The 27733-nt window shown below is 31.4% G+C and overlaps 2 protein-coding genes across 4 annotated transcripts in view; one reads left to right on the plus strand and one right to left on the minus strand.

The window, feature by feature from the left end:
• The window catches only part of LOC143080918 (uncharacterized), a 493997-nt gene that overhangs the window by 157234 nt on the left and 309030 nt on the right, over positions 1–27733 (plus strand). The window contains exon 1 of one of the 2 annotated variants that reach the window (XM_076257078.1): positions 327–331. The exons of the other annotated variant lie outside the window; for it this stretch is intronic. The gene's annotated coding sequence lies outside the window, so the exon portion shown is untranslated. Of the gene's footprint in view, positions 1–326; positions 332–27733 lie in introns of those variants that run through there. 2 annotated transcript variants of the gene reach the window in all.
• Positions 21–27579, minus strand: LOC143080915 (uncharacterized). 2 transcript variants are annotated; one of them, XM_076257073.1, is made up of 14 exons: positions 27462–27579; positions 22004–22207; positions 20863–20934; positions 17826–17897; positions 16249–16320; positions 14773–14844; positions 12624–12695; positions 10813–10884; positions 7308–7379; positions 6012–6163; positions 2965–3132; positions 1262–1429; positions 734–763; positions 21–464 (listed from the first exon to the last, which is right to left on the minus strand). In XM_076257073.1, exons 2-14 carry the CDS (start codon positions 22183–22185, stop codon positions 406–408), a joined length of 1263 nt encoding a protein of 420 aa, XP_076113188.1. In that variant the 5' UTR covers positions 22186–22207; positions 27462–27579; the 3' UTR covers positions 21–405. The 2 variants fall into 2 exon arrangements, with proteins under 2 accessions (XP_076113188.1, XP_076113189.1); XM_076257074.1 differs by lacking the exon at positions 17826–17897.

Below are 27733 nucleotides of genomic sequence, written 5' to 3' on the forward strand. Positions count from 1 at the left end.
ATAAATCCGGAAGATAATGATTTGACCCACTTTTAATAAACAGTAATTAAACATAACATATATTATAACAGCAACAAAAATGTTAACATACATGTATCTATAATTCCTCAAGGCAACATGATATAGTCTAAACTTAATTATCCCAAAATACATTGTTTTATAACATGATTTTTCGTTTGTCAATAAACATAGGTAAAATGTATAGAATATTGTGTTGTTATGAATACAGAACTGAATAACAATGACAAAAAGTTAAAATAGCGTAAAAGAAATGATTTAAACAATCTTAGATAAGAAGCGCAACTCAATATAATTCCCGGTTCAACTTCTTTTGGAAAAAACCGCACCCAAACTAATGTTTTCTGGCAGTGTCCCACAGATCCATGTTCAAAATTTATCTTTTCTTTAATGCCATTGTCTTCTGCTATTTCTTCTCCACTTTCCTTCATTTGCTTTCTTCCATTCTGTTGAAAAAAAGTAATTAATATATAATTTCAAGGTAGCATGAATTTGTTTGAACATTCAAGAGCATTATAGAGTGTTAAAATTAAAAAGTCCCATAAATTAAGAAAAAAACAGTTAAAGATCAACCCCAATATATCAGTCAGGATTCATATACAAAGAGAGCTTATATAAATCATAACAATTTAAATTAAATGAAAATTTTGAATAAAGTAAGCATGGAAAAATGACACAAAACTGGATCATGAATTTTTCATTTAATAGTAATTACCTGATTTTTTGTCTGATTCTTTGCATGATTCTGTAAATACAATACATTGAATCACAGTTTTAATACATCTGATATGACAAAAGAACGCAATGTCATAGACAAAAAATGAACTGTCAAAATAAAATATAAAAAGATCAATGTTAAAATTCCATTCACATTCAGAGATTGTTTACATAGTTTTGTAATTTTACGTAATGCTGGTAACCATACCAGATAATGTTAAAACAATCAGTTATCGACAATTCTCATTTGCATTGGCAATGCTGTTGAGAGGAAATATTTCTTCCATTTGATAGCGATGGCTTTGAGACTATTACCGCAATATAGAGGACTCTGCATTGGGGCCCTTAAAGGCTTGCTATTCGTTGTGAGCCACGGCTCCTTGTTTTTATAATGTTCATTGACCTATAATGGTTTATTTTTACAAAGAGTGTTTTGGATGGAGTTTTTTTCTTCAAATATCACATCTTCTTATATCTATATCTGAAATAGTGATTTCAATCCTCTACGCTTTTTAGTTGAAAGTACCTTGACATTCTCCTAAGTTACAGATCATTGATTCCATACTAGGTCCAACACAATTTTTTCCATCGACAGAAGGTTTTGGGCTCTCACAGTTTCTTTTCCTGCTACCAATACCATCTCCACATGATACAGAGCACGAAGCAGTCGACCAGGAGCCCCATTGCCCATCAACTTTCATAAAAAAAAAGTTTCAATCATTTACGTAAACTATTTTGCAAATTATTTTTAATATTTGACAAGAATATCTCCTCTTATTGTAGTTGGGAATTGATTGCCGAGTTATCTAAGTAATTCATCTTTTTTAAAAATCACTATTACGTCACTTAAATGTTGTAAGCTGGAACCCCACATGTTGCATGTGCGTTCGACTCATTTATGATATGACAATGGATTTCAACTTTTCTTGCCGAAATTTCTTGGTTCTCTCTAACTACCTGCGACACGATAAAACGAGGCGCTAGAGACTATCCGTTTTGAGTTTACCTCGGATTTCAATTTCATTTAGACCCCAAATTTTCTTTATACTTTCAAAATTCATAAACGGACAATTTTATAAATGTTTGTTACAAATCATATCAGAGCCAAAGTATGACAGCTGGGCTGACGATGCTCTCGGGGACTAATAGTGCGCTAAAAACAGTATCAATACTGTGCTGTTAAACCATGAGAAAAAAACACGTTTAAAATTTGATAGCGATGGCTTTGAGACTATTTCCGCAATATAGAGGACCCTGTGTTTTTACTTAGATTAATGCTTATTCGACATATATATTGTCAATATAAAAAAGAAGATGTGGTACGATTGTCAATGAGACAAGTCTCAACAACAGACCAAAATGACACAAAAATTAACAACTGTAGTCAGGGTACGGCCTTCAACAATGAGCAAAGCCCATACCACATAGTCAGCTATGAAAGGTCCCGAAATCACAATGTGAAACATTCCAAACGAGAAAACAAACGGCCTAATTTATGTCCAAAAAATAAACGAAAAACAAATATGTAACACATAAACAAACAACTGAATTACAGGATCCTGACTTGGAATAGGCACATACATACATAATGAGTTTATTTTCGATTAATGAGTTTGACTGTCCCTTTGGTGTCTTTTGCCCTTTCTTATATATCTTTGTTATATTTACAAATATTACTACAGACGAAACTTTACACGTTTATCTCGCTTAAACACAAATACCTTGCACATATATTCAAAATGTATCTGGAAATTTGCATGTTAAAAAACACCGTATCAACTTTTAGGCAATATACATATACATGAACATTTATCATTGGATTATCACTTGCAATTTATGAAATTTGTTTAGAAAATATTTTAATGCAGCAGGAAGGAACCATATGTTTTATACTTATTCGGAGCCTACATCCGACAGTAAAATTAATAAATAATTGCAACCAGAGACCTTATCAAACCAGAGAAATATTCTAGCTAGATACCGATATATTTCAAATGATTGCACATTTTTTTTGTCTGTAAAATATTCTAGTTATGCATTGGGGCCCTTAAAGGCTTGCTTTTCGTTGTGAGCCAAGGCTCCTTGTTTTTATAATGTTCATTGGCCTATAATGGTTTTTTTTTACAAAGAGTGTCTTGGATGGAGTTTTTTTCTTCAAATATCACATCTTCTTATATCCATATCTGAAATAGTGATTTCAATCCTCTACGCTTTTTTAGTTGAAAGTACCTTGACATTCTCCTAAGTTACAGATCATTGATTCCATACTTGGTCCAACACAATTTTTTCCATCGACGGAAGGTTTTGGGCTCTCACAGTTTCTTTTTCTGCTACCAATACCATCTCCACATGATACAGAGCACGAGGCAGTCGACCAAGAGCCCCATTGCCCATCAACTTTCATAAAAAAAAAGTTTCAATCATTTACGTAAACTATTTTGCAAATTATTTTTAATATTTGACAAGAATATATATCTCCTCTTATTGTAGTTGGTAACTGATTGCCGAGTTATCTAAGTAATTCATCTTTTAAATCACCATTCCGTCACTTAAATGTTGTGAGCTGGAACCCCACATGTTGCATGCGCGTTCGACTCATTTATGATATGACAATGGATTTCAACTTGTCTTGCCGAAATTTCTTGGTTCTCTCCAACTACCTGCGACACGATAAAACGAGGCGATAGAGACTATCCATTTTGAGTTTACCTCGGAGTTCACTTTTATTTAGACCCCAAAGTTTCTTTATACTTTCAAAATTCATAAACGGACAATTTTATAAATGTTTGTTACAAATCATGTCAGAGCCAAAGTATGACAGCTAGGCTGACGATGCCCTCGGGGACTGATAGTGCGCTAAAAAAAAGTATAGATACTGTGCTGTTTAAACACGTTTAACATTTAAAGCGTCCGAAGCGCCTTTCTGCCGTAATCTGAAACGCTTTATGCCGCATATTTAAAACCAAATATGTAATATTGTAGAAATTCGCATCTGGTGTATTTTCATTTTTGTTTTGTACACGGATCGTTGTAAATATAATGCAATTTTGTGCGACTGTCATACAAGTGAGATGTGTAGCGCTATAACACCAGGTTCAATCTACCATTTTCTACATTCGAAAATGCCTGTACCAAGTCAGGAATATGACAGTTGTTGTCCATTTGTTGTATGTGTTTTATCATTCGATTTTGTCATTTGATTAGTCGTTTTGAATATTCATTGGAGTGCAGTGATTTTACTTTTTTCATACAGTTTATTAACTATTTAAAATAGTGGTGCTTCATTACTCTTAATGTGTTGTTTTTGTTGCCCTTTTCTAGGATTTAAATGTCTTTGTCGTATCGATTTTTTAAAATGAAATTATTCGTAGATCTGTTTAGAAGGACTGCGGTAAGAATCTTTGAGAAAGTTATAAGTTTACCATCATAACATGAACAAATGTACATTTTTTGTTATTTCACCTAAAATTCAGTTCAGATTTTAAACACTGTTGCGTTTCAAATGTTTGAAAAGGATAAGGACACTCATTCCTGAATTAAGCATGGCCGTTTCAATTTGTTTTGATAGCAATGTAACTTATTATCTGTTTTTCAAAGCTTTGTCGACAAACGGACATTTGTTTCTCATATCTATACTAGTTGGTAATAATTGGTTTAAACCAGAATAAATCATATTGAAAATCACCAATGCCGTACACAATGAGTGTAATTTACGTATTTTAGCATAATGTAGCATTGAAATATTGTATCGACCATAATCGAGTGAATGAAATATATATGTTTGTCCTCAGCAAATGATAGAATTTAACAACTAACCAATCCGACTTTGTTTATAAAGTCAGTTTTCGTTCGTTTTATTAATCATGGTTTCACCATATTTATCTATTATTTGAAGGTTCACCTTCTCAATTAGAATTTTCACGCATTTTATTCACAGAAAGGTATTTGTTGTCTTCTAAATTTTCATATCTCTAAATAATTTACTACCTGGACAATTACCAAAGCTACAATTTAAGGGATCAACACTTTTTTATCATTTTAAGTTCGAGACTTGTATACATCATTCCGTTCCGCTAATAAGCATTAAAATGTTTTGTTTGAATAACAACAGCTTGGGTTTCCCTCCCATCGCGTGAATCTACAAAATTCTTCCACAGCACGGAGTAATGTATGATATATTTACCATTTGTGACTTTAATATTGTTTTCATGTTCTTTTAAAGTTCTGAATGTTATATCTTAACTTTACAATTGACTACTTGGAATCAGTATGAACGTTTCCGGACGAACATATTTATGGAAACCGAAAGTAAAAAAAAAAAAATATTTAACCGCACTGTAGAAGCTCAATGAAGGCGTTGATTGATAAGGGTTATCAGCTAATTGTAATAGTTTGACTCTGACGTAAGTAAAACGTAAAAAAAAAAACTGAGCTCCGAGGAAAATTCATAACCGGAAGTCCCTAATCAAATGGCAAAATCAAAACCTTGAACACATCAAATGAATGGATATTAACTGTCATTTTCCTGACTTAGTAAGGGCATTTTCTGATGTAAATAAATGGTGAATTGAACCTGGTTTACCTTCCTAAATATTATGTGACAGAATATTTCTTCTAGTCAGAGTTTTCGCATATGATATGTGTTCTCGTCCGACCTCTGCCTTAAACTGCCTTTGTTGCACAGACATAATGTTTGAAAAAAGAGATAAGCCTTTTTATGAAATGTAAATAATATAGAAATCAATGAACGGGTTTGACATACGTCAATTTCCAAGAAAAGGTATAAACTGTCAATACCTGCAAACCATTTGGAGTTCGTATCGGTCAGTTAATTCTACAGCGTGTTTCTAGTAATTCAAAGCCAGGCGCGACATAAAGAGTCAAATAAAATCGAATTCAACATCTTAGTTGAAAGTGTTGATAAAACATGTTATTGTTCCAACTATGAATAACATGTATAAGCTACGTAGCTAGTCTACACACAAAACAATCATATTACGTTAAAGTCGGCTTGTAGTAAATCTCTGAAACTAATATTTCTGTCGTCTGAACTAATTCAACAACTACAATTAAGTATTTATTATTAGATAAGGGAATGAATCATATATATCAAAATAAGAAAAATAATTATTTTGGCTTGTCAAAACTGTTTAAACTTTTCAGATAAATGTCTTCACTATTCCAGAAAAAATCCACATCGACAGTCTGATTAAAACAATATTTTTAACTTGCAACTTAATTGCCTTGTAACTATAAAAAGAAATTAGTTAATTTACCTTGACAACTTGATGAATTAAAGCTGTTGATGTCAGTTGATATGTTGAAATCATGGCATGTTCCATTAAACTCGCTTAATCTGGTTTGATTTTGTGCCCATTCGATCAAATCTATCATGGTACAACACATTAGCAGATTTCCTTGTAATCTCCTAAAACGAATGATTTATTCCTCTTTGATCTCCTTCTTTCTGTTTAATGATGTTTTTTTTTATTTTGTGCTCGTTGCAACTAGTAACGACAGCACTTTTTGTAAGAACTCGTCAAAATAAGAAGATATAATATGATTGCTAATGAAAACAGCATCCAACAGTGGTCAATTTTCGTGGATTTAATTTTGAAGGCAATATGTTCGTTTCAACTACATATGATTCATTTGAGGCGTCCGAATGAAAACAGTTAAGGCTATATGTAATGAGAAGATGAAGAGGCGTAAAAATATAATTACGAAAAAAAATATATATAAGAAGTTATATGTGGTATAAGTGTCAATGAGACAACTCTCCAGCCAAGTTACAATTTATAAAAGTAAACCATTAAAGGTCAAATTATGGTCTTCACTTTGACCCTTGGCTTACACCGAACAGCAATCTATAAAGGGTCCCAAATACAATTACTTTTGTAAAACCATTTAAACAGTAGTCTTATCTAAATAAAAAACGAGAAACAAATGGACCATATCAACAAACGTCTACTACTGAACATCAAATTCCTGACTTAGGACAGGTGCAGCCAATTGCAGCGGGGTAAAATATGCCTGGTGGCAGAAAAAAAACCACCGTAATGTTTGAACAGCTTAGTTGAAGAAAGTTAACATAAAAAAATTCATGTCAACACAAAAGTGGAAACAATTTTGCCGTTAATTCCCTATTGAAGGAATGGTCCACTAGCAGTGGCATCTTTCAATTGGTTGAGGCTCATTAAAACACACGAATAAAGATAAGTTACGACAGAAGCTGGATTTGTCTTCATTAGATTCGACAGCTGTGCTAGAACCAAAGCAAATACAACATTTAATTAAATTTCGGACTATTTGATAACAACTGCCATACTCCTGGCTTGATACAGCTAAGACAAATGCTTGATTTAAACATTACTCTAGGAACAGAAGGAAATTAATCTGGTTCGTTTTGAGAGACTAGTTATTAGCGCAAGCACTGATTGTCAAACGGGCTAATTAGGACCCTTTATAAAGCAATTTCAACCAATGTCCTTATATTAATCGTAAACTAATTTCCTGTTTTGTCTAAGCATGTATCGCTTGGGGAAATACATGTTTGTGTAAATCATACGCACAATTGTTTTAAATTTGTCGATGAATCAAACAGATTGGCTGACACTGTTGTCAAATTATTATCGTTCAGGCGTCTGAAATAAACAAAATTGAAACAGTTGAAACAATAAAAGTTAATGCAATGAATAACATTTGTTTGAAAGACATGCTTTAGATTTCATTATTCAGCAAGTTGGAACCATCATCAACATATTTGTAAAATGTTTAACATTTCAAACTATAATGGAAAACATACAGCCAGAGAGATTCAGGAAAGTTAATTATATAGGTATTTCGAAATATTGTACGAAAAAGATTTCATCATGAATATTCTATAGAATAATAACCTCTTAACTGAACTTTGGTGATATAGCTTGTCAATTACAAAATGAGATTGAGGTGTTATTGATCAAAACATGTGAACAACAAAGTTTAACATGACATTTTGCAAAACAGCAGAAGACGCTCTCAGCAGGAACAACTTATGCTACCAGAGATCGTTTATTCACTAACTGTTTTAAGTCTTCACTTGTTCAACATGTTTTTCTCTTTTATGAAGTTAAATACACCATTGGTATTTTCGTTTACTTTTTTTTATAAATTCTTGTAGCCAAGGATCAAAACGGATTTGATTCCCTTTAAGCAGGAACCAGCCATTTAACAAACGCATAAATGGTCATCAAATTGACTATACTTCAAACTCGTCCTTTCCGTAATTCGTCATTTAAGATCACCTGGGGACGCCCAAGCTGATCTAAAAAATATTACCATCACAATCCTAGACTACAACGAGTGTTGGTCAAGTACCAACAGACATACTCGGAAACAGTTTTGGACAATAGAGGTGAGGACATTTTCCCTAGAGGGCATATGAAAAAAAACATGGAATGAGTCACTCATTTTCCCTATTATCATTCATCTACCTAAAATCGCTGGTTTTCTGTAACTCAGATTTCCGTTCAGAATTCTTTCAGTTCTAAGGAATGTATTCCTCATTCCAAGCATCAATATTGAAAAAATAACAGTGTATTAATTCGTGATAATTTGTATAACGATTATTGTTTCAGTTGAAATACTATAATGTCAAGATAAGATTCATTTGAGACTGTACTCATGAAGGATATGAATAATGCAAATTAGTTAACATTTTTTCATGATTTTATTTTTATTGGTGATGTTGCACCTTTTAAGACTTGTTATATAATACGTCTCAAATTAAGTACAACACTATAAGATCATTAAATTTGCGTAAACGAGATTCCTTGCTTTTGTGACATTGTCGCAACAACGTCTGCACCGTGTTTAGTACCCCAGACCAATCCACCTTGGCTTCATAAAAATAGCTATCTTAGGTATATATGAAACGTCTAGATATTAGTCAACGACCTTCCGAACGATGGTGCTAAATCGTTATTAGAAACGATTGTTTTGCTGAGCCAAAAAAGTTAAGCAACACTTTTTTTTTTTCATTTTCTGTTGTTGTTGTTTCTGGAAAAAAAATTTAAATATCATTGATATAATCCTAAGCTCTACCTGTAATTTTAAACAGTCGTACTTTTTTCTGGGTGATTGATTTCGCGACGTTTGAGCTTTGCTCGTGTAATTGTTATTTTACCTTTTGTTTCTGTACTGTTAGAACAAAATTTTATAAATTCTTATTTCACTAACGTTCAGAGACACACCATTGGTAAGAAAAAACACATAAATGTTTGAAAAAAACGCATGGCTTGTCAACCAGTTCTCCTCGAAAATGACCGTCAGAAAACTCTTGAAATGGTTGATGCCGGAATAAGTGTTGCCGACGTCGCGGCACGATTTAATGTGCATAAGTCAGCAGTTTAGAGACTAACAAACAGATATCGACAAATTGTAACTGCACAGGATAGGTTGAGATCTCGTACACCAAAACAACTTACGTCAAAGAAGGAACGCTACCTTCGCTTTACCTCAACACGTGACAAGTTTATTCCGGCCACACGAGTAGTGCATTGACTAAGGGCATCTACTAGAGTGCTTACAAATCCTTCATTGATACACGTGGAGCACTGACCAGAAATTGATGTCAAATAACGCTATACTCATTTCCGCTTTTTGACCCTACTGCGCTTCATACAGAGAAATTACTTGTGAATGTGAGTGATAAACATTCATGTTGCTTCTGACATGTCATAATTTTATTTTGTTATTATTAAAATTATATGTTGTTATGGTTTTGTAATAAAATAAAATTTAGTTTTTTGTTGCAAAACTTTTTTGGCTCATTAAATATCCAAGAAGTAAATTATGAATACGCCTGATGACTGCTTTTACTTGGATTCCCCAATGTTTCCAAAGATTCTATAGTACGACTTGACGTGCAAAAATATCAAAATGGTGACACATTTATTGAATGCTTTTAAAATTCATTTTTATTAAGACGTAAAAGTGTTGACTGCATCAAATTTAGTATACTTAAAATATTAAACACACTGTGAATTACAAAAGACAGCATTACATCATCATAGTTAGATTTGTATATTATAACTATCAAGTTATGAGTTGAATCAAGCCTTTTGTTTGTTTTGAGAGCATTGATTGATGAATATTTTCATGAAGAGGACGCTTATTCATATACATTGCATTGTATATAGAAAAAAGATGGATGAAAGATACCAGAAGGACAGTCAAAATAGAGCTTTTGGATTCTTCTTTCAATCAAAATTACAGAAGCAAACAATTGTTCTTCTGGGAACTATTATCGTTTTCTACATTTTCTACATTTGAAAATGCCCCTACCAAGTCAGAAATATGACAGTGTTGAGCCATTTGTGTGTTTTATCATTTGATTTTGGCATTTGATGATGGGACTTTTCGTTTTGAATTTTCTTTAGAGTTCAGTATTTTTGTGATTTTTCTTTTCTATATAAACTGCTAAATCTGCAATACTTGCAAATTAATAATTATTAGTTGACCTATTGTTGACTGACCCACAAACAACTTGATATGCATAATGCACTATATTCAAAATATATCGTGTATTTAGAAATCGTAAATCGTCCCTTTCTATTTCCGTAAATTAATGTCTGAGAATTTTGCCTTTTTTGATTATTATTTTGCAACATAGATAAGAACAAATAATTCAGATTAGTTCAGATTTGGCGAGCAGTCGACTACATAACTAAGCTTATACCAATACAGGCAACGAATAAAATGGCAATCACGCACACGCTTATACCGATATAAACACCACCAGGCAACGAATATGATGGTATTCTCGTATTTACCGATACAAATAAAAGTCAACGATATAATGGTAATCGCACACTCGCATATAAAAGTACAAACACCAGGCAACGAATACGATGTTAGTCTTGTATGTCAATCTCCGCCTTAAGCTAAGCCAAGAAATTAAAAAAAAATATCCAATCAAGTTGAACATTTGTGTACATTTCCATCCAACTTGGAGCATGTGTTGATATTTTACTAGTTAAAAACGTCATCAAGAAAATATCATTACATTTAGTTTGCACATTGTAATAGAATACTCACAATTTTATCAATGAACCAAGACCTTTGAACGCCCCAGGTTCTATACTGGAAATGTGGTTTTCGTGTAAACGTCTGCAAAGTATATGCAATTAGTCGATATATGTTGTAGAGGTGTTAAATGGATTTCAGTTGCTGGGAATCATTAATCTAACTGACAGAATTTCAGTTGCTGGGAATCATTAATCTAACTGACAGATTTTCAGTTGCTGGGAATCATTAATCTAACTGACAGATTTTCAGCTGTTATGCACACCTTGGATTTCAGATTTTTTATAGCTGGAATAAATTTTGATGAAAGCAACCCAGAAAACAAAAAGAAATACTTTTAACTACGATCTTAGTTTCAAATGAAATAAAAAAAAAGATCTGTATTATATCTGAAAAGAATCAATTTCCATTGAGGCATCAAGATGTTTATGTTAAATGGATTCGTTTGATCAATTATGAATGTTTTGTTTAATCATTAATTTGTTATTGTTTCTACACGAGAGAGTGAGGCCCCACCAGATGACATCTTTTGAAAAACTCCTTCCACCAAAATAAAATTTTTAGTTAAATAATTTCCTTTCAACTAAATCTGACTGCAGAGTGGTAAATTTAACATAAAATTTTAAACTGCTTTCCGTTTTAAACTGTTTGACTCTCTCTCGTATTTAAATATGTTATAACACTCGACGCAATGGTAAACTTTGGTATTTTTGTTATGTTACTTTTTATTATTTATACAATGTTTATAACTTAACTCACGTAAACAAAAATAAGAAAGCTAACATTTGTTTATGTATGTTTACCAGAAATACTCTTTAAGTACACAATTAAAATTTCTTAATTGTTTCTGAAACCCGAAACTTGGAATAGAAATATTTAATGTGCTTTCAATTACTATGCAATATAATGATTGTCTTGTTATTAAGGTAGCACAATACAAAGATTTTATAACTCCAACTCCCAAGTTTTAAAAAGCTGTAACTTTCTTAATAATGCTTGAAAATTTATAAAAGTGGTAGTTTTGGATAGCTAACAGATTACTCTTTCAAATTAATGCAATGTTAGTATTATGCAACAATTATGTAACCAATTATAATGTTAACTGTGTCTTAAATATTTTTCACCAAATTTCCACTTTCAAATGAAATTAGCTTCTGCATAGGTATCCCTAGAGGGTTGATTTTATTATATGTTGTTCCTATGGCCATTATCTACAAAAGGGTGTCTCAGATTTCAGATAGAATGTATAGAACAAATTTTACACCTAATTAAACATTATCTTCATTTATGTGGTTAGGATGTTTACACTAATTAGAGATTTATGAGAGAATGGAATACCATAGAGACAATCTGAGACACCCTTTTGAAGCCCATGATGTGTTGATTAAGATTTCGTTAAAATTTTCTGTATAGTTAAAGAGATGATAGAGCTAAATTCATTCAAGTGAACTTACCCAGATTTTGCCACTAATTACATCATAATTGATTACATAATGATTGCATAATAAAAATATTGCATTCATTTAAAAGATTAATCTTTTATCTATCTATGTATACCTCTTTTATTATTTTCTATGCATTCATAAGAAAGTTACAGCATTTCAAAGGTTAGTGATTGGAAGGAAAAAAATCTTTGTATTGTGCTACCTTAAATGAATTAAGAATTTTATCTAAAAAGAAGACAAGAAACACCTAAATGTTTTTTTAAACGATATAAAATTATGTCGCCTGAACTACGAAATGACGAAAATATTATCGACAAATTGACTCTTTATAATTTATATCTTGAATTTGGTTAAACAACAAGCACAATCTGTACTTACAGAAACTTAATTGATGTTATACCAGAGAATGTATTCACGTCTATTGAAGTAATCTTGTTTTGCTGCAGGTATCTGTAAAACAAAGAACTATTATTGAATCTAGTAGAGGCAACAAATACAAAAGGGATAACTAAACTCAAGTCATAAACTGAACTGACAAACTAGAGGCTCTCAAGAGCCTGTGTCGCTCACCTTGGTCTATGTGCATATTAAACAATGGACACAGATAAATTCATAACAAAATTGTGTTTTGATGATGGTGATGTGTTTATAGATCTTACTTTACCGAACATTCTTGTTGCTACAATTATCTCTATCTTTAATGAACTTGGCCCAGTAATTACAGTGGAAAATATTTTCAAAAAATCTACAAAAATTTATGAAAAATGTAAAAAATTTACTATAAAGGGCAATAACTCCTAAAGGGGTCAACTGACCATATCGGTCGTGTTGACTTATTTGTGAATCTTACTTTGCTAACCATTATTGCTGTTCACTGTTTATCTCTATCTATAATATTATTCAAGATTATAACCAAAAACAGCAAAATGTCCTTAAAATTACCAAGTCAGATTTGCTCTTAATGCTTTGGTTGTTGAGTTATAAGCCAAAAACTGCATTTTACCTCTATTACCTATTTTTAGCCATGGCGGCCATCTTGATTGGTTGACCAGGTCACTGGACACAATTTATAAACTAGGTACCCCAATGATGATTGTGGCCAAGTTTGGTTTAATTTGGCCCAGTAGTTTCAGAGGAGAAGATTTTGTAAAAGTTAACGACGGACGACGACGACGACGGACGACGGATGACGGACGCCGGACGCCGGACGCCAAGTGATGAGAAAAGCTCACTTGGCCCTTTTGGCCAGGTGAGCTAAAAACAAAAACGACTAAATAACAACAGCACATATCACAAAACATAGAAAACATAGACAAAGCAACAAGAACAACATCTAAACCAAGTTCCGTACTGTTCAATATCAGTTCCGGTGTAGTACATCGTCCAATTTCATAAATATTAAATATTTGCCTAAAGTAATTCATCTTTTCATTAAAAATTTTAAATTATTTAAAATAGAAATTTCATATAATAAATTTGTACACGATAACTTGTAAATTCAGTTATTGATTTAAACATAACCATGTCATCATGCCTATACCACGTTTTTTAAGGTTAGAACAACATTGATGTCGATATTGTATTTGTTATATTGATTTATTAAACAAAATACGAACATAACACACATGGCATTAAGATAAACCATTATAAGCTTATTCATTAAGAAAAAGTTTAATAGTAAAAATACTGATCTCCCATGAAAATACAAAACGATATGTCCTTATCAAATGTCATAATCGAAAGCTCAAACACAGCAAACGAATGGAAACAATTTATATTTCTGACTTTTTACAGGCATTTCATTTTGAATACAATGGTAGTTATATAGTTAGCTAAACCTCTCACTTGTATGACAGTTTCATAAAATTTCATAAAAAAATGAGAGGAAAACAAACAGACATAACAGTTTAAGATGTCAGAACTTTAAGCACAGCTGTAAACATTGGATTAGAATTTTAATCACTAAGAAATCAACCATCTATGTAAAACATAATGGTATGTATACACTATACAGACAAACCACATACGCGAAAGTGAAAGACAAGAATACAAAAAAGACCATAGTACAATAACACGTTATTGGGATCATAAAAAAGCCAGTACCAATAATATATACTGCAAGACCATCATGTATTATTTGTGAAGTTGAATATAGACATTTTTAATATTTTTAAATTAAAAAAAATTCAAAACAGGATTTCACAGAAAACAAGAAGTTGATATTGGAGATATGTAATTCAAGATCACGCATACAAATATTAAAGTGATGATTTATTCTTTATCATTGTCTGCGGTTCTTTTAAGACCTTTTAACCTTTTAAGTTTGAAAAAAAAATCAAACATTTACTTGAACTAAATTCATGGAGATTGGAGAAAAACACCACGCAATTTGAGCCTGTATTAATATTTGGGAGTTTTAAACGAAATCAAGACGAATATTACTACATCTAGTATGCAATCAAAACCGACAACCTGAATTTTCTGAATCGTATGATAATTTTTATAATAGACAGTGTGTTATACTTACAAATGTCTCAATGAAATAAGATTTGCGAACGCCCCGGATACTATAGTGGACATTTGATTTTTCTGTAAAGATCTGAAAAGTATTGAAAATCAAACAATTTTAAAAGTGTTAAAAATGAATTTCAATTGCTAGGTTTTTAAAATAAAATGTTTACCTAGTGTATCGATGTTACTCGGTTTGCTTTTAAGTTATGATAGTCAGTTACATAAAAATTGCAATTAACGCCGATTGGCATTACAAACAATCAAAAACGCTTAAAACAAAGTTTACACAGTTCCAAAGGTTGTACTATAACAGACGTTGGGGACCTTTTTAGCTCGCTGATCGGTGTGAGCCAACGCACCGTGTTTAAGCCCGTTATTTGACCAATGATGGTTTACTTTACAAATTGTGACGTGGATGGAGAGTTGTCTCATTGGCACTCATACCACATCTTCTTATATATAGTTATGATTATAGCTGAGAAATATACAGCTACAGTACTATCTGTGACATTCTCTGTTTAATGGTAGTCATAAAAACTATGTTCACCATGATGGCCCTATATGTTCATCATTAAACCCCCTGTTGCTGAGTTACAAAAGGTATTAATAAATAATTAAACAAGGGCAAACATGGTAAAAGGAAATCATGATTGTATTTCAGTGATAAATTTAAAAAATGTACAGGTAAAGTGTCTCCAGTAAAATATATGTGTTTTTTTCAAATTTAATTACAAAGATGATAAGAAGAAAACTTAATGAAATAATAAAACTAGTTGAACATTTTGCCTACTAATATCAAATTTTATAACGGCGCTGGATGTTTTTTTTAGAAATATTCCATGCTTGAAGAGTTAACATGTATTTTACTGTTTGTTCTTTGATAAGAGATATAACTATGAGAAAGTAAACGATTTTCAAATAGATTATTTCTAACTTTTTGGGTTAATTAGAAAATCAAGGAGGAATTGTTTTTCGTATTTTTATATCAACTTTCTTTAGGCAACGCTATAATATTCTCACACTCACATATACTGATACAAATACCAAACAACGACATATTATTATTATTATTAATAATAAATCAAAATAATAATAATAATAATAATAGTAATAATGATAATAATAATAATATTAATAATAATGATAATAGTAATAAATCAATAATAATAAAAATAATAATATCTTTATTTAGTTAGAGTAACTAATTTGGATAACACCAATTTACAATAAGGCTCTCTTAATACAATAATAATTACATCAATAATAACAATACAATACAATGGTATTCTCGCAGTCGCATATACCGGTACAAAAACCAGGCAACGATTTTTCTGTTTTACTGCATTTACTGTTATTTGACGAGGTTTAACGTCATCAAAACAAATATAATTACATATAGTATTGAGAAGCCTGTCAAAACCGACCAACTAAATTTTCTTATTCGTATAAATCTATCCATGAAAAGTGATTGCGCGTTACAATGGATACTTACAAAAATATCAATGAAACAAGACCTTTGAATGCCATGTGTTCTAATCTTGAAATGTGGTTCTCTTGTAATTCTCTGCAAAGTATTTAATAGCAAATGATTTATATTGTAGAAAAGTTCAATGAATTTTAATAGTTGGGGGTTATCAATAAAAGTTTTTCAATACAAATTCATCTTGACTAACTGTTATTTCCAGTGCACAATTTAAAACAATAATGTCGACATCACGAAGTTTACAATTAGAAACGGTTTATCTTGTGACAACGCGATGTATACAATGAAATACCGGTATCGTGTTTACATCGTGATTTCTACATTGTTTAAACAATTTCGTGTTAACGTCGGTTACACGGTAAGAACTCCTGTTTACTGTTTAAACCGATGACATTGTTAAACCCGTGATGTTTACTCTGTATTAACAATATCGTATTTACATCGCAATATGAACACGACATCGGGTCAATATCGTTAACATTAGAGCAACTCTTATATACTGTTTTTCATTGTTTTCGTCGTTAATTCCTGATATCTACAATGTATTAACGATATCGTGTTTACGTCGTTTATATTTATGATTAATTATAGGAGTTATTAACTTTCCTCGTTAATTAATTAATTATTGCTTATCCAACAATTAAATAAAATTGTAAAAGTGAAACAAAATTCAATTTGTTTCGGCAGTATTATGACAGGTATTTGCCTAAACAACATTATATCAATAACAAATAACTGAGAGGGTGATAGAGCTTATAGTTTCCCAGAAGAAAACATGGAAAACTGAGGCGAAGCTGAGATTGACAATGTTTTTAGAGGGGCAATCAACCTCTCAACCTCTCAGCCATGTATAATTTAATGTATTATACTGAATGGTTTGTCATCATTGTCCATAAAAGAGGGTCGAAAGATACCAGAAGGACAGTCTACTGTTTTATTTTACCATGACGTCATAAACATAACAACGTTGCAGATATTTAAGAAATTCCATGAAGAGAAACCAGAAGTTTTTTTAAATTTTTATTACAAAATGCTGAGACAGACCACAGAACTTGAGCATTGCAATTAATTATGTGATGCAAATTCAATCGTTGATTTTTTTAATTATCGATTTGTAATGTCTGTACCAGATGGTGACATTCAAAAAAATTGTTTCGCACTCAGCCATGGGATATAGTTAATTGTCTCCCTCATATTAGCCAATCTTAATCTGTCATTTTAACGTGCAGTATATTAAAAGTATTTCATGAATATAAGCGATTGATGTAAATATTTTTTTTAGTTTCTAATGTACAACACGTTAACAGATTAATCTAAAATGAACAAAATCAAATTTATAAATATAATATCATAATATCAATTCAAATCTTTAAACCTATAGCTAAGATTATACTAATGACTGAAATATGAAGTTCTTCATTGTGTCTTTATTTGATGAAAAACTATAGATGTAACAAGACACGTAAATAATCTACAGGCAAATTTTTTTCCCCAAAAAACGAGGTGACGATACTATCGCATATGAATTCATTCTGTTATTAACATATCTTGAATTATACTTAACAACAAGTAATGTCTGTACTTACAGTTGGTAGAGTGATGTTAATCCAGAGAATGAATTTGCTCCTAATGATGTAATCTTATTTTGACTAAGGTCTCTTCAAACAAAAAACAATTTTCAATCTAATAAAGACAACACATACCAAAGGGATAACCAAACTAATCAGTTGAAACAAAATCATTATGCCATTGTAAAAAAAAAAACAAAAAAACAATGAACTTCTGTAAATATTGACAATGCAATTTCCCATTAGCTCCTTTAACGGCTAAAACTGTACCGCTTTTACTAAGAAGTTTTGAAAAAAAATCTTATCCTAGAATTGCACTACATTTTTTTTCAAAGGTCAAAATATAAACTAACACTAATTTTCTTAACTACCCCTACCTCGAATAAAAGCTTAACACAGATTTCAATATAAACAATATGCACATGTAAACTTACTGGTAACATTCCCAAGTTATGTCTTTATGAGATGCAACACAGAGATCATAACTGGGAATTATTATGTAAACAAAATTAATTTTCTAAATCTCCCCAAAAGAGGCGTGGTTTGAGAAACTGCTATATTTACAAAGTGCAACCTACAGCACCGTGTAGAACGCCACTTGCGGGGTGTCGGCTATGTTTGACATGGGGTGGCAATTTTGAAGCGACGAAAAGGTAAGAAGGTAAGTTCAAGCATCAAAATTTCTTATTTCTAGAACTCTCAGTACCATATAATGTATTGCACGGAAGGGACCGCAACATAATCTATTTCCTGAAAGCAGAAGCAGTCGTTTTCAGTGCTCAGTTTTCTCAAACACCTCGCCCTAGTTTTCCGTGTTGCAGATTTTGAGGCTTTATATGCAAATTTCGGTATAAAAAACTACTTTACACAGCTACCCTCCGTATCATTTATATAGAATTGTATTCTTCTCATTGACTTATACCAAATACCAGTTTCTTAGTTGAAATTAATTGGTTTTAAAACTGTTATTCATCAAAATATAAAGTGTCGCTCGGGGTGTCAGATTTTGCGTCGCAAGGGGTAGAGGCTTGTCATAAAAAAAAAGAATACATTTTCTTATAAATCGATTTCTATCTGATACTTTTTAATTCAAACTCACCTACACAAATAGGAACATAAATGTAACAGAAATTCAACCTAGAAAAACACAGGTTACATCAAATTCTTCAAATTTTATTCAATTCCGGTCCGTTTAGATATATATATATAGTCAGAGTAGACCTTCAAAGTAGATATGATATGATATATGTGTAACAGAAAACGGATAGTTCTAGCTGGGCGGTTACGAACGAAATAACTTTCTTGAATCATTTTTTCTTGTAAACCTGTTCTGTTGTATATTGTGTACAAGTCGTTGTTTTCTCGTTGACAATTGTAGTATCATCGTCTTCAGGATTACTTGAAGTTGTGTTGTCATTCGCTGAAAAAGATGCCGGTGAGTGTTTCATTGATTTCTTTTAGGAGTAATGGATTTTTGCGGCGTGCACGAGTGCTTTTTAGATGAACCTGGTGATGAACTATGATGCATTTTGGCTGGTGGAGGCTTCAGGCACATCTTATATTGAGGACTATTTTGTGATGTTTTGGTTTATTGAGCCATAGCCTTGACTTTTTATTTACCATGATAGTGAATGAAAAGGAAAAGAACTCGTTTACCAGCTTGAAAACTAAATATTTTAAGCCAGTTTTTTTTACTATGTATGAAATCAAAAGCACATGTTTTATAAGACCAAAAACAGGCAAAATGAAAAACCCTTATTTTGTCATGGTAAAGTAGATGTGAATGAAATCAAAAGCATATATTTTATAAGACCAAAAACAGGCAAAATGAAAAATCCTTGTTTTGTCATGGTAAAGTAGATGTGTTTGAAATAAAATGTATCATATGAAGACTAATTTACAAGCAAATATGTATTCTTTTATGACAAGCCTCTACCCCTTGCGACGCAAAATCTGACACCCCGAGCGACACTTTATATTTTGATGAATAACAGTTTTAAAACCATTTAATTTTAACTAAGAAACTGGTATTTGGTATAAGTCAATGAGAGAAATACAATTCTATATAAATGATACGGGGGATGGCTGTGTAAAGTAGTTTTTTTATACCGAAATTTGCATATAAAGCCTCAAAATCTGCAACACGGAAAACTAGGGCGAGGTGTTTGAGAAAACTGAACACTGAAAACGACTGCTTCTGCTTTCAGGAAATAGATTATGTTGCGGTTCCTTCCGTGCAATACATTATATGGTACTGAGAGTTCTAGAAATAAGAAATTTTGATGCTTGAACTTACCTTCTTACTTTTTCATCGCTTCAAAATTGCCACCCCATGTCAAACATAGCCGACACCCCGCATGTGGCGTTCTACACGGTGTACAGGTCTCAAGCTATTATTGGCACAGAATGTACATCTTAAATTTGATCAATACGGAAATAAACGTTAGTGACATCAACCAAAATGTGAGTGTACCATCTTGTTTTTATGTACATACAACTACGAACGGTTAGAAATAAACTGGAAGACAGCATTTGTAATACGAATGATAGTAAGTGAATCAATTGATCAATAAATTGTTTACTGTTATAAGATGTTTCTTTATTTAATATTCAGTTTGCACCTTTACTGTTAACAGTTTCCAAAATTTACATCTTCAATTCCTTATCCTTATATATTTGTAAATGGATATCTAGATTAACTATTTAATAAGGACTTTTTATAAGGTAGATATAACGTTTATCGGAAAACGGTACGTTCTTTCACCTGTTTTGTATATGACGATACATCATAGTGTGTGATTTACTTAGTAACCTAAATATTATATGTACTGACCGTGTATGGGCTCTTTAGCAAGTCAAGGTTGTTAAAATACCTCAATAAGTAAGTTATTACATGTTTGGATAGTGAGCAGGAATACACATATTAAATACGATACTTAAAAATGTGATGTAGAATTTTAACATAAAACATCATATATCATTATATTAATTCTGTTCATAATATATTTTACAAATGTTTTATTTTGTCTTTATCAAAAGTTCTATTTGTACTTACAGTCTTTCAAGTGATGTAAATCGAGATAATGTAGTTGCGTTTAGTGATGTCATACCGTTTCCATGAAAATCTCTATAAAACAAGCACATAATGAATCTTAGTTTATCAATAGATAAAATATGCGATATAATTAGGTTCAATGGCAAATATTTCATAATAGATGCATGCTATAATATTTGACTCATAATAATGGCTTGATAAAATTTGGCTCAGGCTATATAAAACTTTATCTATGCTTAACATATGTGATGATCCATAATTCTTTAAAAAGAAACTATATTAATTGCACTCCAATTTAGGGAAACAATAGATTCATCGAGTTATCTGCTTTTGTCATACATATGGCATAACAGCTAAGTACTGGCAATCAGGTAAGCAAAACTGATAAATTATCAAATTTTTATAAATCGACCAAAAAATATCGACGTTTGCAAGATATTTGTTTATAGTCATTTTTAAGACTGTAGTCTTTTTTTTTGGTTATTGTTTCTAAAACATAGAAATTGCATTTTTTGAGAGCTCCCAAGCATTTTTCCTATGTTTAGGAAGGTTCTTGAATCTTTTACGTTAGTGAATTGCTTTCTTTGCCCAAATAAGTAATTTTTGTGTACAGGTTCAAATGTCTTTTTTATTACAAGAGGGCCTAGAAAAAAAGGCCCGTTCAAATTGTGACAAAAAGTAATAATAAGTGTGTCCTATTGAAGAAAATACGTATATAGGTATTAACTCATTTGTTAATACACAAAAAATATTATGCATATTCCATGAATGAAACAAGGTAAATTTAATAGGAAATTAACGAAAAATTTATAAACTCGCATTTGAATTTCAAAGGTAGACAAATGTACTCAGGTAAAGCAATACGCAAACTAAAACCAAATGCAAATGTCAAAACAATTGCATCCTCGTATCAATTATTTGTTTTCGTGAATTTAAATTTGATAACTCATATACCATATCTGCATTTGTCTGGTGTTTTGATAAGGGCAAGTATTAATACTATTAGGGAAATCTTTGTAACATGATTGCCTCAATTTCATTTAAGATTAAATTTTCTAGTAATTGATGTCTATCAAATTGTCTAAGCGAAGGGTTTTGCTTACAGTTTATGCGTTACACATGTGTTGATAGGATTACTCACAGAAATGTGGTATCTGTTGGAATATTAGGTATATGTGTTAAAGTCGGCTGGTCAAGACACGAAATCGCTGTCTCCCTGCACGCACAAATGGCTTCTTGTTGAGTAAAGCACCAGGAGGCATAACTTTCATGTAAAGTGCTGACAGTCAGAATAATTATCACTGGATACAACATGTTGAACATTTTCGCCGTATTTCTTCACTTCCTGTAAAACGTTATTTTTTCAAATAATCTAACGTCTAAAATATACTTGGCACAGTTTGTTTGATATCGGAGTAAAGGTTATTGTCGTTAAGCTATCTCTTCTATGTAAACGAATATGTCCTGTTACAAGAACGATCACAATAAAATCATTGCAACATGATATATTTTTTAAAGAATTTAAAATTTTATTTCATTATTTTTAGAATTAAAATTGCATAAAAGAAGTTTTTTTCAAGTTCAACACAACATAGTTAATTTTTATGGTCAATTCAAAATGACAAATATCTTTCCTATTGAAATGTTAAAAAAAACTGCGTGTTATTGAACCGAACGTGTATGAATGTGTTTTGAAATATTATTCTTATGTATCTTAACATGTGCTCCCTGTTTGAACTGTTCTTACTTTAGATTGATGAATTTGATGACACCCATAATCCAGTGTAGCTTATAGTGAAGGGTAGATCCCATAATCCTGGTATCTATGATGAGTTTATCGTACAAGTCACAAGTAGTGTTCAATATTTGTTTTTTCTCAAAGAAAATACGAACACCAAAAAAAAAAAAAAAAATCACTGTTATAAGTAATTTTGCGTTGTACCAGAGATTTCCAATAAAATGACAATACTGGACATAACCAACCTATTTGACCGTATCTCGGTCTATTCTGGTGAAGGACGATGGAGGGAGGCATAGACTGCATTAAGTTTTGACTTGTTGAATGCACATACTTTGTTGGAATAGATGTTACATGTATCGGAGAATAACTACATCAGATGTATCTTTCATTAAAATACGTTATCCCGATTGGCTACACTGCAATCTCGCGTTATTCCTTTGTCAATTGCATTAAAAAATAAAATGTATCACTCATGATGACACGAGGTCCAACATTAAAGTGAACATGATCCTAGCTGAAAAATGTAATTATAAGTCTTGAATTTCTCCTTTTGTAACTTCATAGGGTTGTAAAAGCGTTGACCGTGCGCACATATTTCGAATGAAGCGCTTTTGCGCTTCATACAAAATTTACTTCGGTCAACGCTTTTACACCCCAATGAAGTTACAAAAAGAAACATTCAGGATTTATAATTACATTTATTAGATAGAATCATGTTCAATAAATAACTTATCTATGCCCAAACTACTATTTTTGAAAAAAAATATGTTACATATTTTGTCATTACATTTGGGATGTTTTATTGGCAACAACCTTCATGGGAATTATTAATTCGGTTTCTGGTAATCAAATAAACCGATGATTACTTCGTCATTTTCACTTGAATCATATATTGATATCTCAAACAATGAATTCTGAAAGCTCATAAATGAAAACTGAATTTGAATTATTAAAAAAAAAAGAAATCTTATTTTTCTCATATATATATTCTATTTTTTTTAGTTTACACGCCTGAATGATAATCTGATCAAATGGATTAGCCATGGATTTCCTTTTCAAAAAAAATTGTATTGCTATGTCGTCATTTTTTACTAAAGTATTAATGAATGGGTGTTTTTATAATGGCCCTGTTATATGTCCAAGGTCTGTAATAATGGTCGAGGAAGTCTGTAATGGCCCGAGGCAATGCCGAGGGCCATTACAGACATCCGAGGCAATTATTACTGACCAAGGACATATAACAGGGCCATTATAAAAACACCCATTTCTTAATACATTTATTAACCAACTGAAAAAAGTTTATGTGTTGCTGCCAACTTGATGTATTCTCTTACTCTTTTTACGACAGTTTAGTTTGAAAAAAATAATTTGTACTTCACAATGATCAAGCTTTAAATATACCAAATATCCAAGATATAATGTTGAAAGAAGTTATGTGTTGAAAAACAGGATGAACAGTGATCCCTTTATATGCTTATTAAATCTTTGTTGCTGGTTACTAAATTAAATAAAATACAAAAAGGTATTATACTCTTTACAGCTTAATTTTATTAACTTTATTAAGAACCCTAACTGGGCTTAATACAGACAAGCTGGGCATTAATACAGGGCCATTACAGAAAAACAAGGCCATTACAGAAATAACAGGGCCATTACAGAAAAACAAGGCCATTACAGAAAAAAACAGGGTCATTACAGAAAAACAGGGCCATTACAGAAAATATGTTATATTTAATAACCAGTCATTTTTGGCAATAATGTACTTAGTTGGTTAATAATTATGTGTTATACAAACTGCATATCTTTCTACGTTAGAATCGGATGATATTTTCTCAGATCATTTCGGGATTTTTGTAATTCTATTTTATTAAGTTGAAGGTATTATTCATTTATCAAGTGTTCTTGTCATGTTATATACCATATATCTAGAATAATATCCAACAATGGAATTGTAAGTCGGCAACAACAAAAACAAGTATAGTACATGCAACAAGAATTAAACTACAGTTGTACATAAAAAAACTGTCAAAGCTCTATTAAAATAAAAATATAAAAGGTAGACACACATTTGTGTAAAAGTTAAAATAGTACTATCTATGTCTGAAATAAGTATTATTGTTACCAAAAAAGCAAGTTAATCTCTTATTGTAAATCAAATTCACTCAACGTTTTTTGCATTCTTCTTTTAATTTGCACTTGATGACAGGACAATTATTTTTGCCCTTCCCTTTTTTTCTTAAATCCTTTATTTTTTCGTTTTTTCTGTATCATAGGAACATAAATATACTACAAATAACTCTATTGCTATTTACTATTAATTCCAAGTTTACTTTCCACAGCGGTAACTGATATATTATATAGAGATAATTTAATGTTGATGTTTAACATAATATTTGAGTGCTAATACTGATCGAGGATTGATAATAAATCTGATATGAAAAATTACATGTTTTGATCTTTTTATAATATACGTTCATGGAGATAACAGTTTAATATATGTGGTCAAGTGGTCCTCAAGTTGAAGTACGAAAGAGAAAAGTTTTACGGACGACGGACGACAATCGCATACATCAGATATGAAATCTTTTTATCAAATGCCTCAACAGTTTAGGAAAACAAAAGTATAATATATTTTTATATTTGACGATAAAAACAAATTTCAACGACAATGCCATGGTTTAAGACAAACAGACAAACACTAGTACGCATGACACAACATAGAAAACTTAAGTAAGCAACACGAACCCCACCCAAAACTAAGGGTGATCTCATGTGCTCTGGAAGGGTATGCAGATCCTGGTCCACATGTGGCACCCGTCGTGTTGCTCATATTATGACAAATTTGGTAAAAAGTCTTATTCGGTAGGTAACATGAAAGGGAAGAGTATTGTAGTTCAATAACGGGCAACCAACTCGTGATGGCGTCCGTAAAATTTACGAAGAGATGATTTCACCTTCACCATTTGGAACTCTTGGTTCCTTGTGAGCAGCAACCCTTTATCAAGAAATAAGGTAAAGCACTGGAATATCGTATCAATTGGTAGATTTATACCCCGTATGCAGGTGCTGATGGACTGTTGCTGCTAACAAATGTTCAAACCATTCCCTAAATAGACAATTTTGACAATCTGTATGATAATATGTAGGATTCGCAATATTTTATTCAACCTCTTTAATATAAAAAAAAATACCTAATCTTTCTTCGTCCGAGTATAACTCCTACAAACATGATCAAATTCTATAGATATACATAATTTTGCAATGAACAGATACCAATACTATTGGAATGACTCGAAAATTTGTAATTTAAAAAATGAAAACAACAATTAGAAATTTCATACGGTTGAAGTGCTTTTCTGTGTTAACCTTTACAGGAACTTTAAAAACCGGAAATTTAAAATTTAAGGATTTATAAAAACCGAAACAGTTGAAGAGCCATATGGCAAAAAAAGGACAAAAACAGAGAAAAAGTCACATTTATTTAAGGTAAACTTTGTTTGTGCGAGATTTTCAGAAAAGAATACATAATTGATATTTGAAAAGTATTCTGATAATATATTAGGCTTGTTGCTTTTAATTTAAAAAAAAAAATACAAACAACATCATTAAAAAAAGTGCTTAATGTACAGATGACTAAACATGGTAGTTGTGTAAAACAGTTTCAATGCTGATAAAAAGAACATTCAATATGTCCGCTACATCGTTTTTTCAAACAAACTGTCACGATAATCTCCAAAAAAACACAATTTGTAATGTCTTTTGTATTACAAGATATTATATTATTACACTTCATGAATAATACTGCTTCACTGTAGAACATGTTTGTTTAATCAAATCAAAATGTTCTTTTAGATTCGAAGGACAACAAAAGAAAACCCATAATAATGCAAATAATGTTTACCATATGTATTCTTATTTCGCAATATACTTAGTGTCACAGTGACCAAATTACACCAATTTAACTAATATAGCAGCAGAAATCTTCCACAAGTTTTCTTCGAGAGTCAACAATTTGTATTTTTTGTGATATTATATGCAGGTCTTTTATCAAGAAATAAATCTAAAAGAACATTTGCATTATTAACGTTTTGCTAGCGTATCCGTATCGACGTATCGTATAACACTTATATAAGAAAAGGATACATTCAGTCTAGTTGGTCCCGATGATTAATTTTAATCATTATTTTATGCAAATATGCGCGACACGTATACGTAGACTTGTGCTCGTATCCAGATACGTAAATAATAAAAACGTTAACAGTATATTTCAACAGATGACGTATTCACTGTAAAAATTATTTTCTTCATAAAACTCGTAAATGCAACTTTTAAAAATGTCCAATCAAATTATGTAACAAGAATTCATTTCTTAAAAAATGGATAGTAAGCACGGATTTAATATGTCAAGTTGTTCTAGATATTTCGAGAAATAAAACATCAGCTAATCGATTTTTACAGATGTGAAATTAAGCATGGATCAATTTTGGTACTTGTCATTTCAGAACCATGGATCTTTTGATGGTCGGTTCAATCCCATTTTTCTTTGATTCAACGTGGATTCAATTAAAAGTTGGTGGAACACTATAGTAAAAAGGGATGTAAAAAAATAAACACAGAACGTAACTTTTTTCTGGATCCTAAATAGACGTAGGTGAAAAAATATGCTCAAATTGGGTACCCCCACGTTACTATATTCGGTAATTATGCGATTTAGAAACAATTGTGAAATTTTCAACATGGAGAAAGCTGATTGTCAATAAAAAAAAAACGTTGAAAGGCATACTTGTGTATAAAGTAATGAATTCGTAAATTATGGTTTGAGTAAAAGGAATCAGTTAACAATAATGTCTGTACTTACATGTAAACGCTTCCTATGTCTTATGAGGCAAAGCTTAACAATCCTCTTATCTTTATACGTAGACTGTTTACTGCGCACATATACATATATACTACATTAATTACTTTTGTTATTTTAACATTTGTTACAGCAAAATCATAATTATCTGCAGATACGGAAGAAGGAAAAAGTAAAATCACAAAAAAAAAAAAACGATAGTTGCAGAAATGTCATTGGCTTTTCAGAAATCTATATTTTTCATATTTTAGACGTACATGTACCAGGAACAGCAT

Source organism: Mytilus galloprovincialis, chromosome 6, assembly GCF_965363235.1.
Source record: "Mytilus galloprovincialis chromosome 6, xbMytGall1.hap1.1, whole genome shotgun sequence".
NCBI lineage: Eukaryota > Metazoa > Mollusca > Bivalvia > Mytilida > Mytilidae > Mytilus > Mytilus galloprovincialis.

Coding starts and splice junctions, on each gene's coding strand:
- LOC143080915 (XM_076257073.1), bottom strand. CDS start 22,185: ATGTTCAACATGTTGTATCCAGTGATAATTATTCTGACTGTCAGCACT. Junction 16,321..17,825: donor TTAACATCACTCTACCAACT/GTAAGTACAGAC, acceptor AATACTTTGCAG/AGAATTACAAGAGAACCACA. Junction 6,164..7,307: donor TCGACAAATTTAAAACAATT/GTGCGTATGATT, acceptor CATTCGTTTTAG/GAGATTACAAGGAAATCTGC.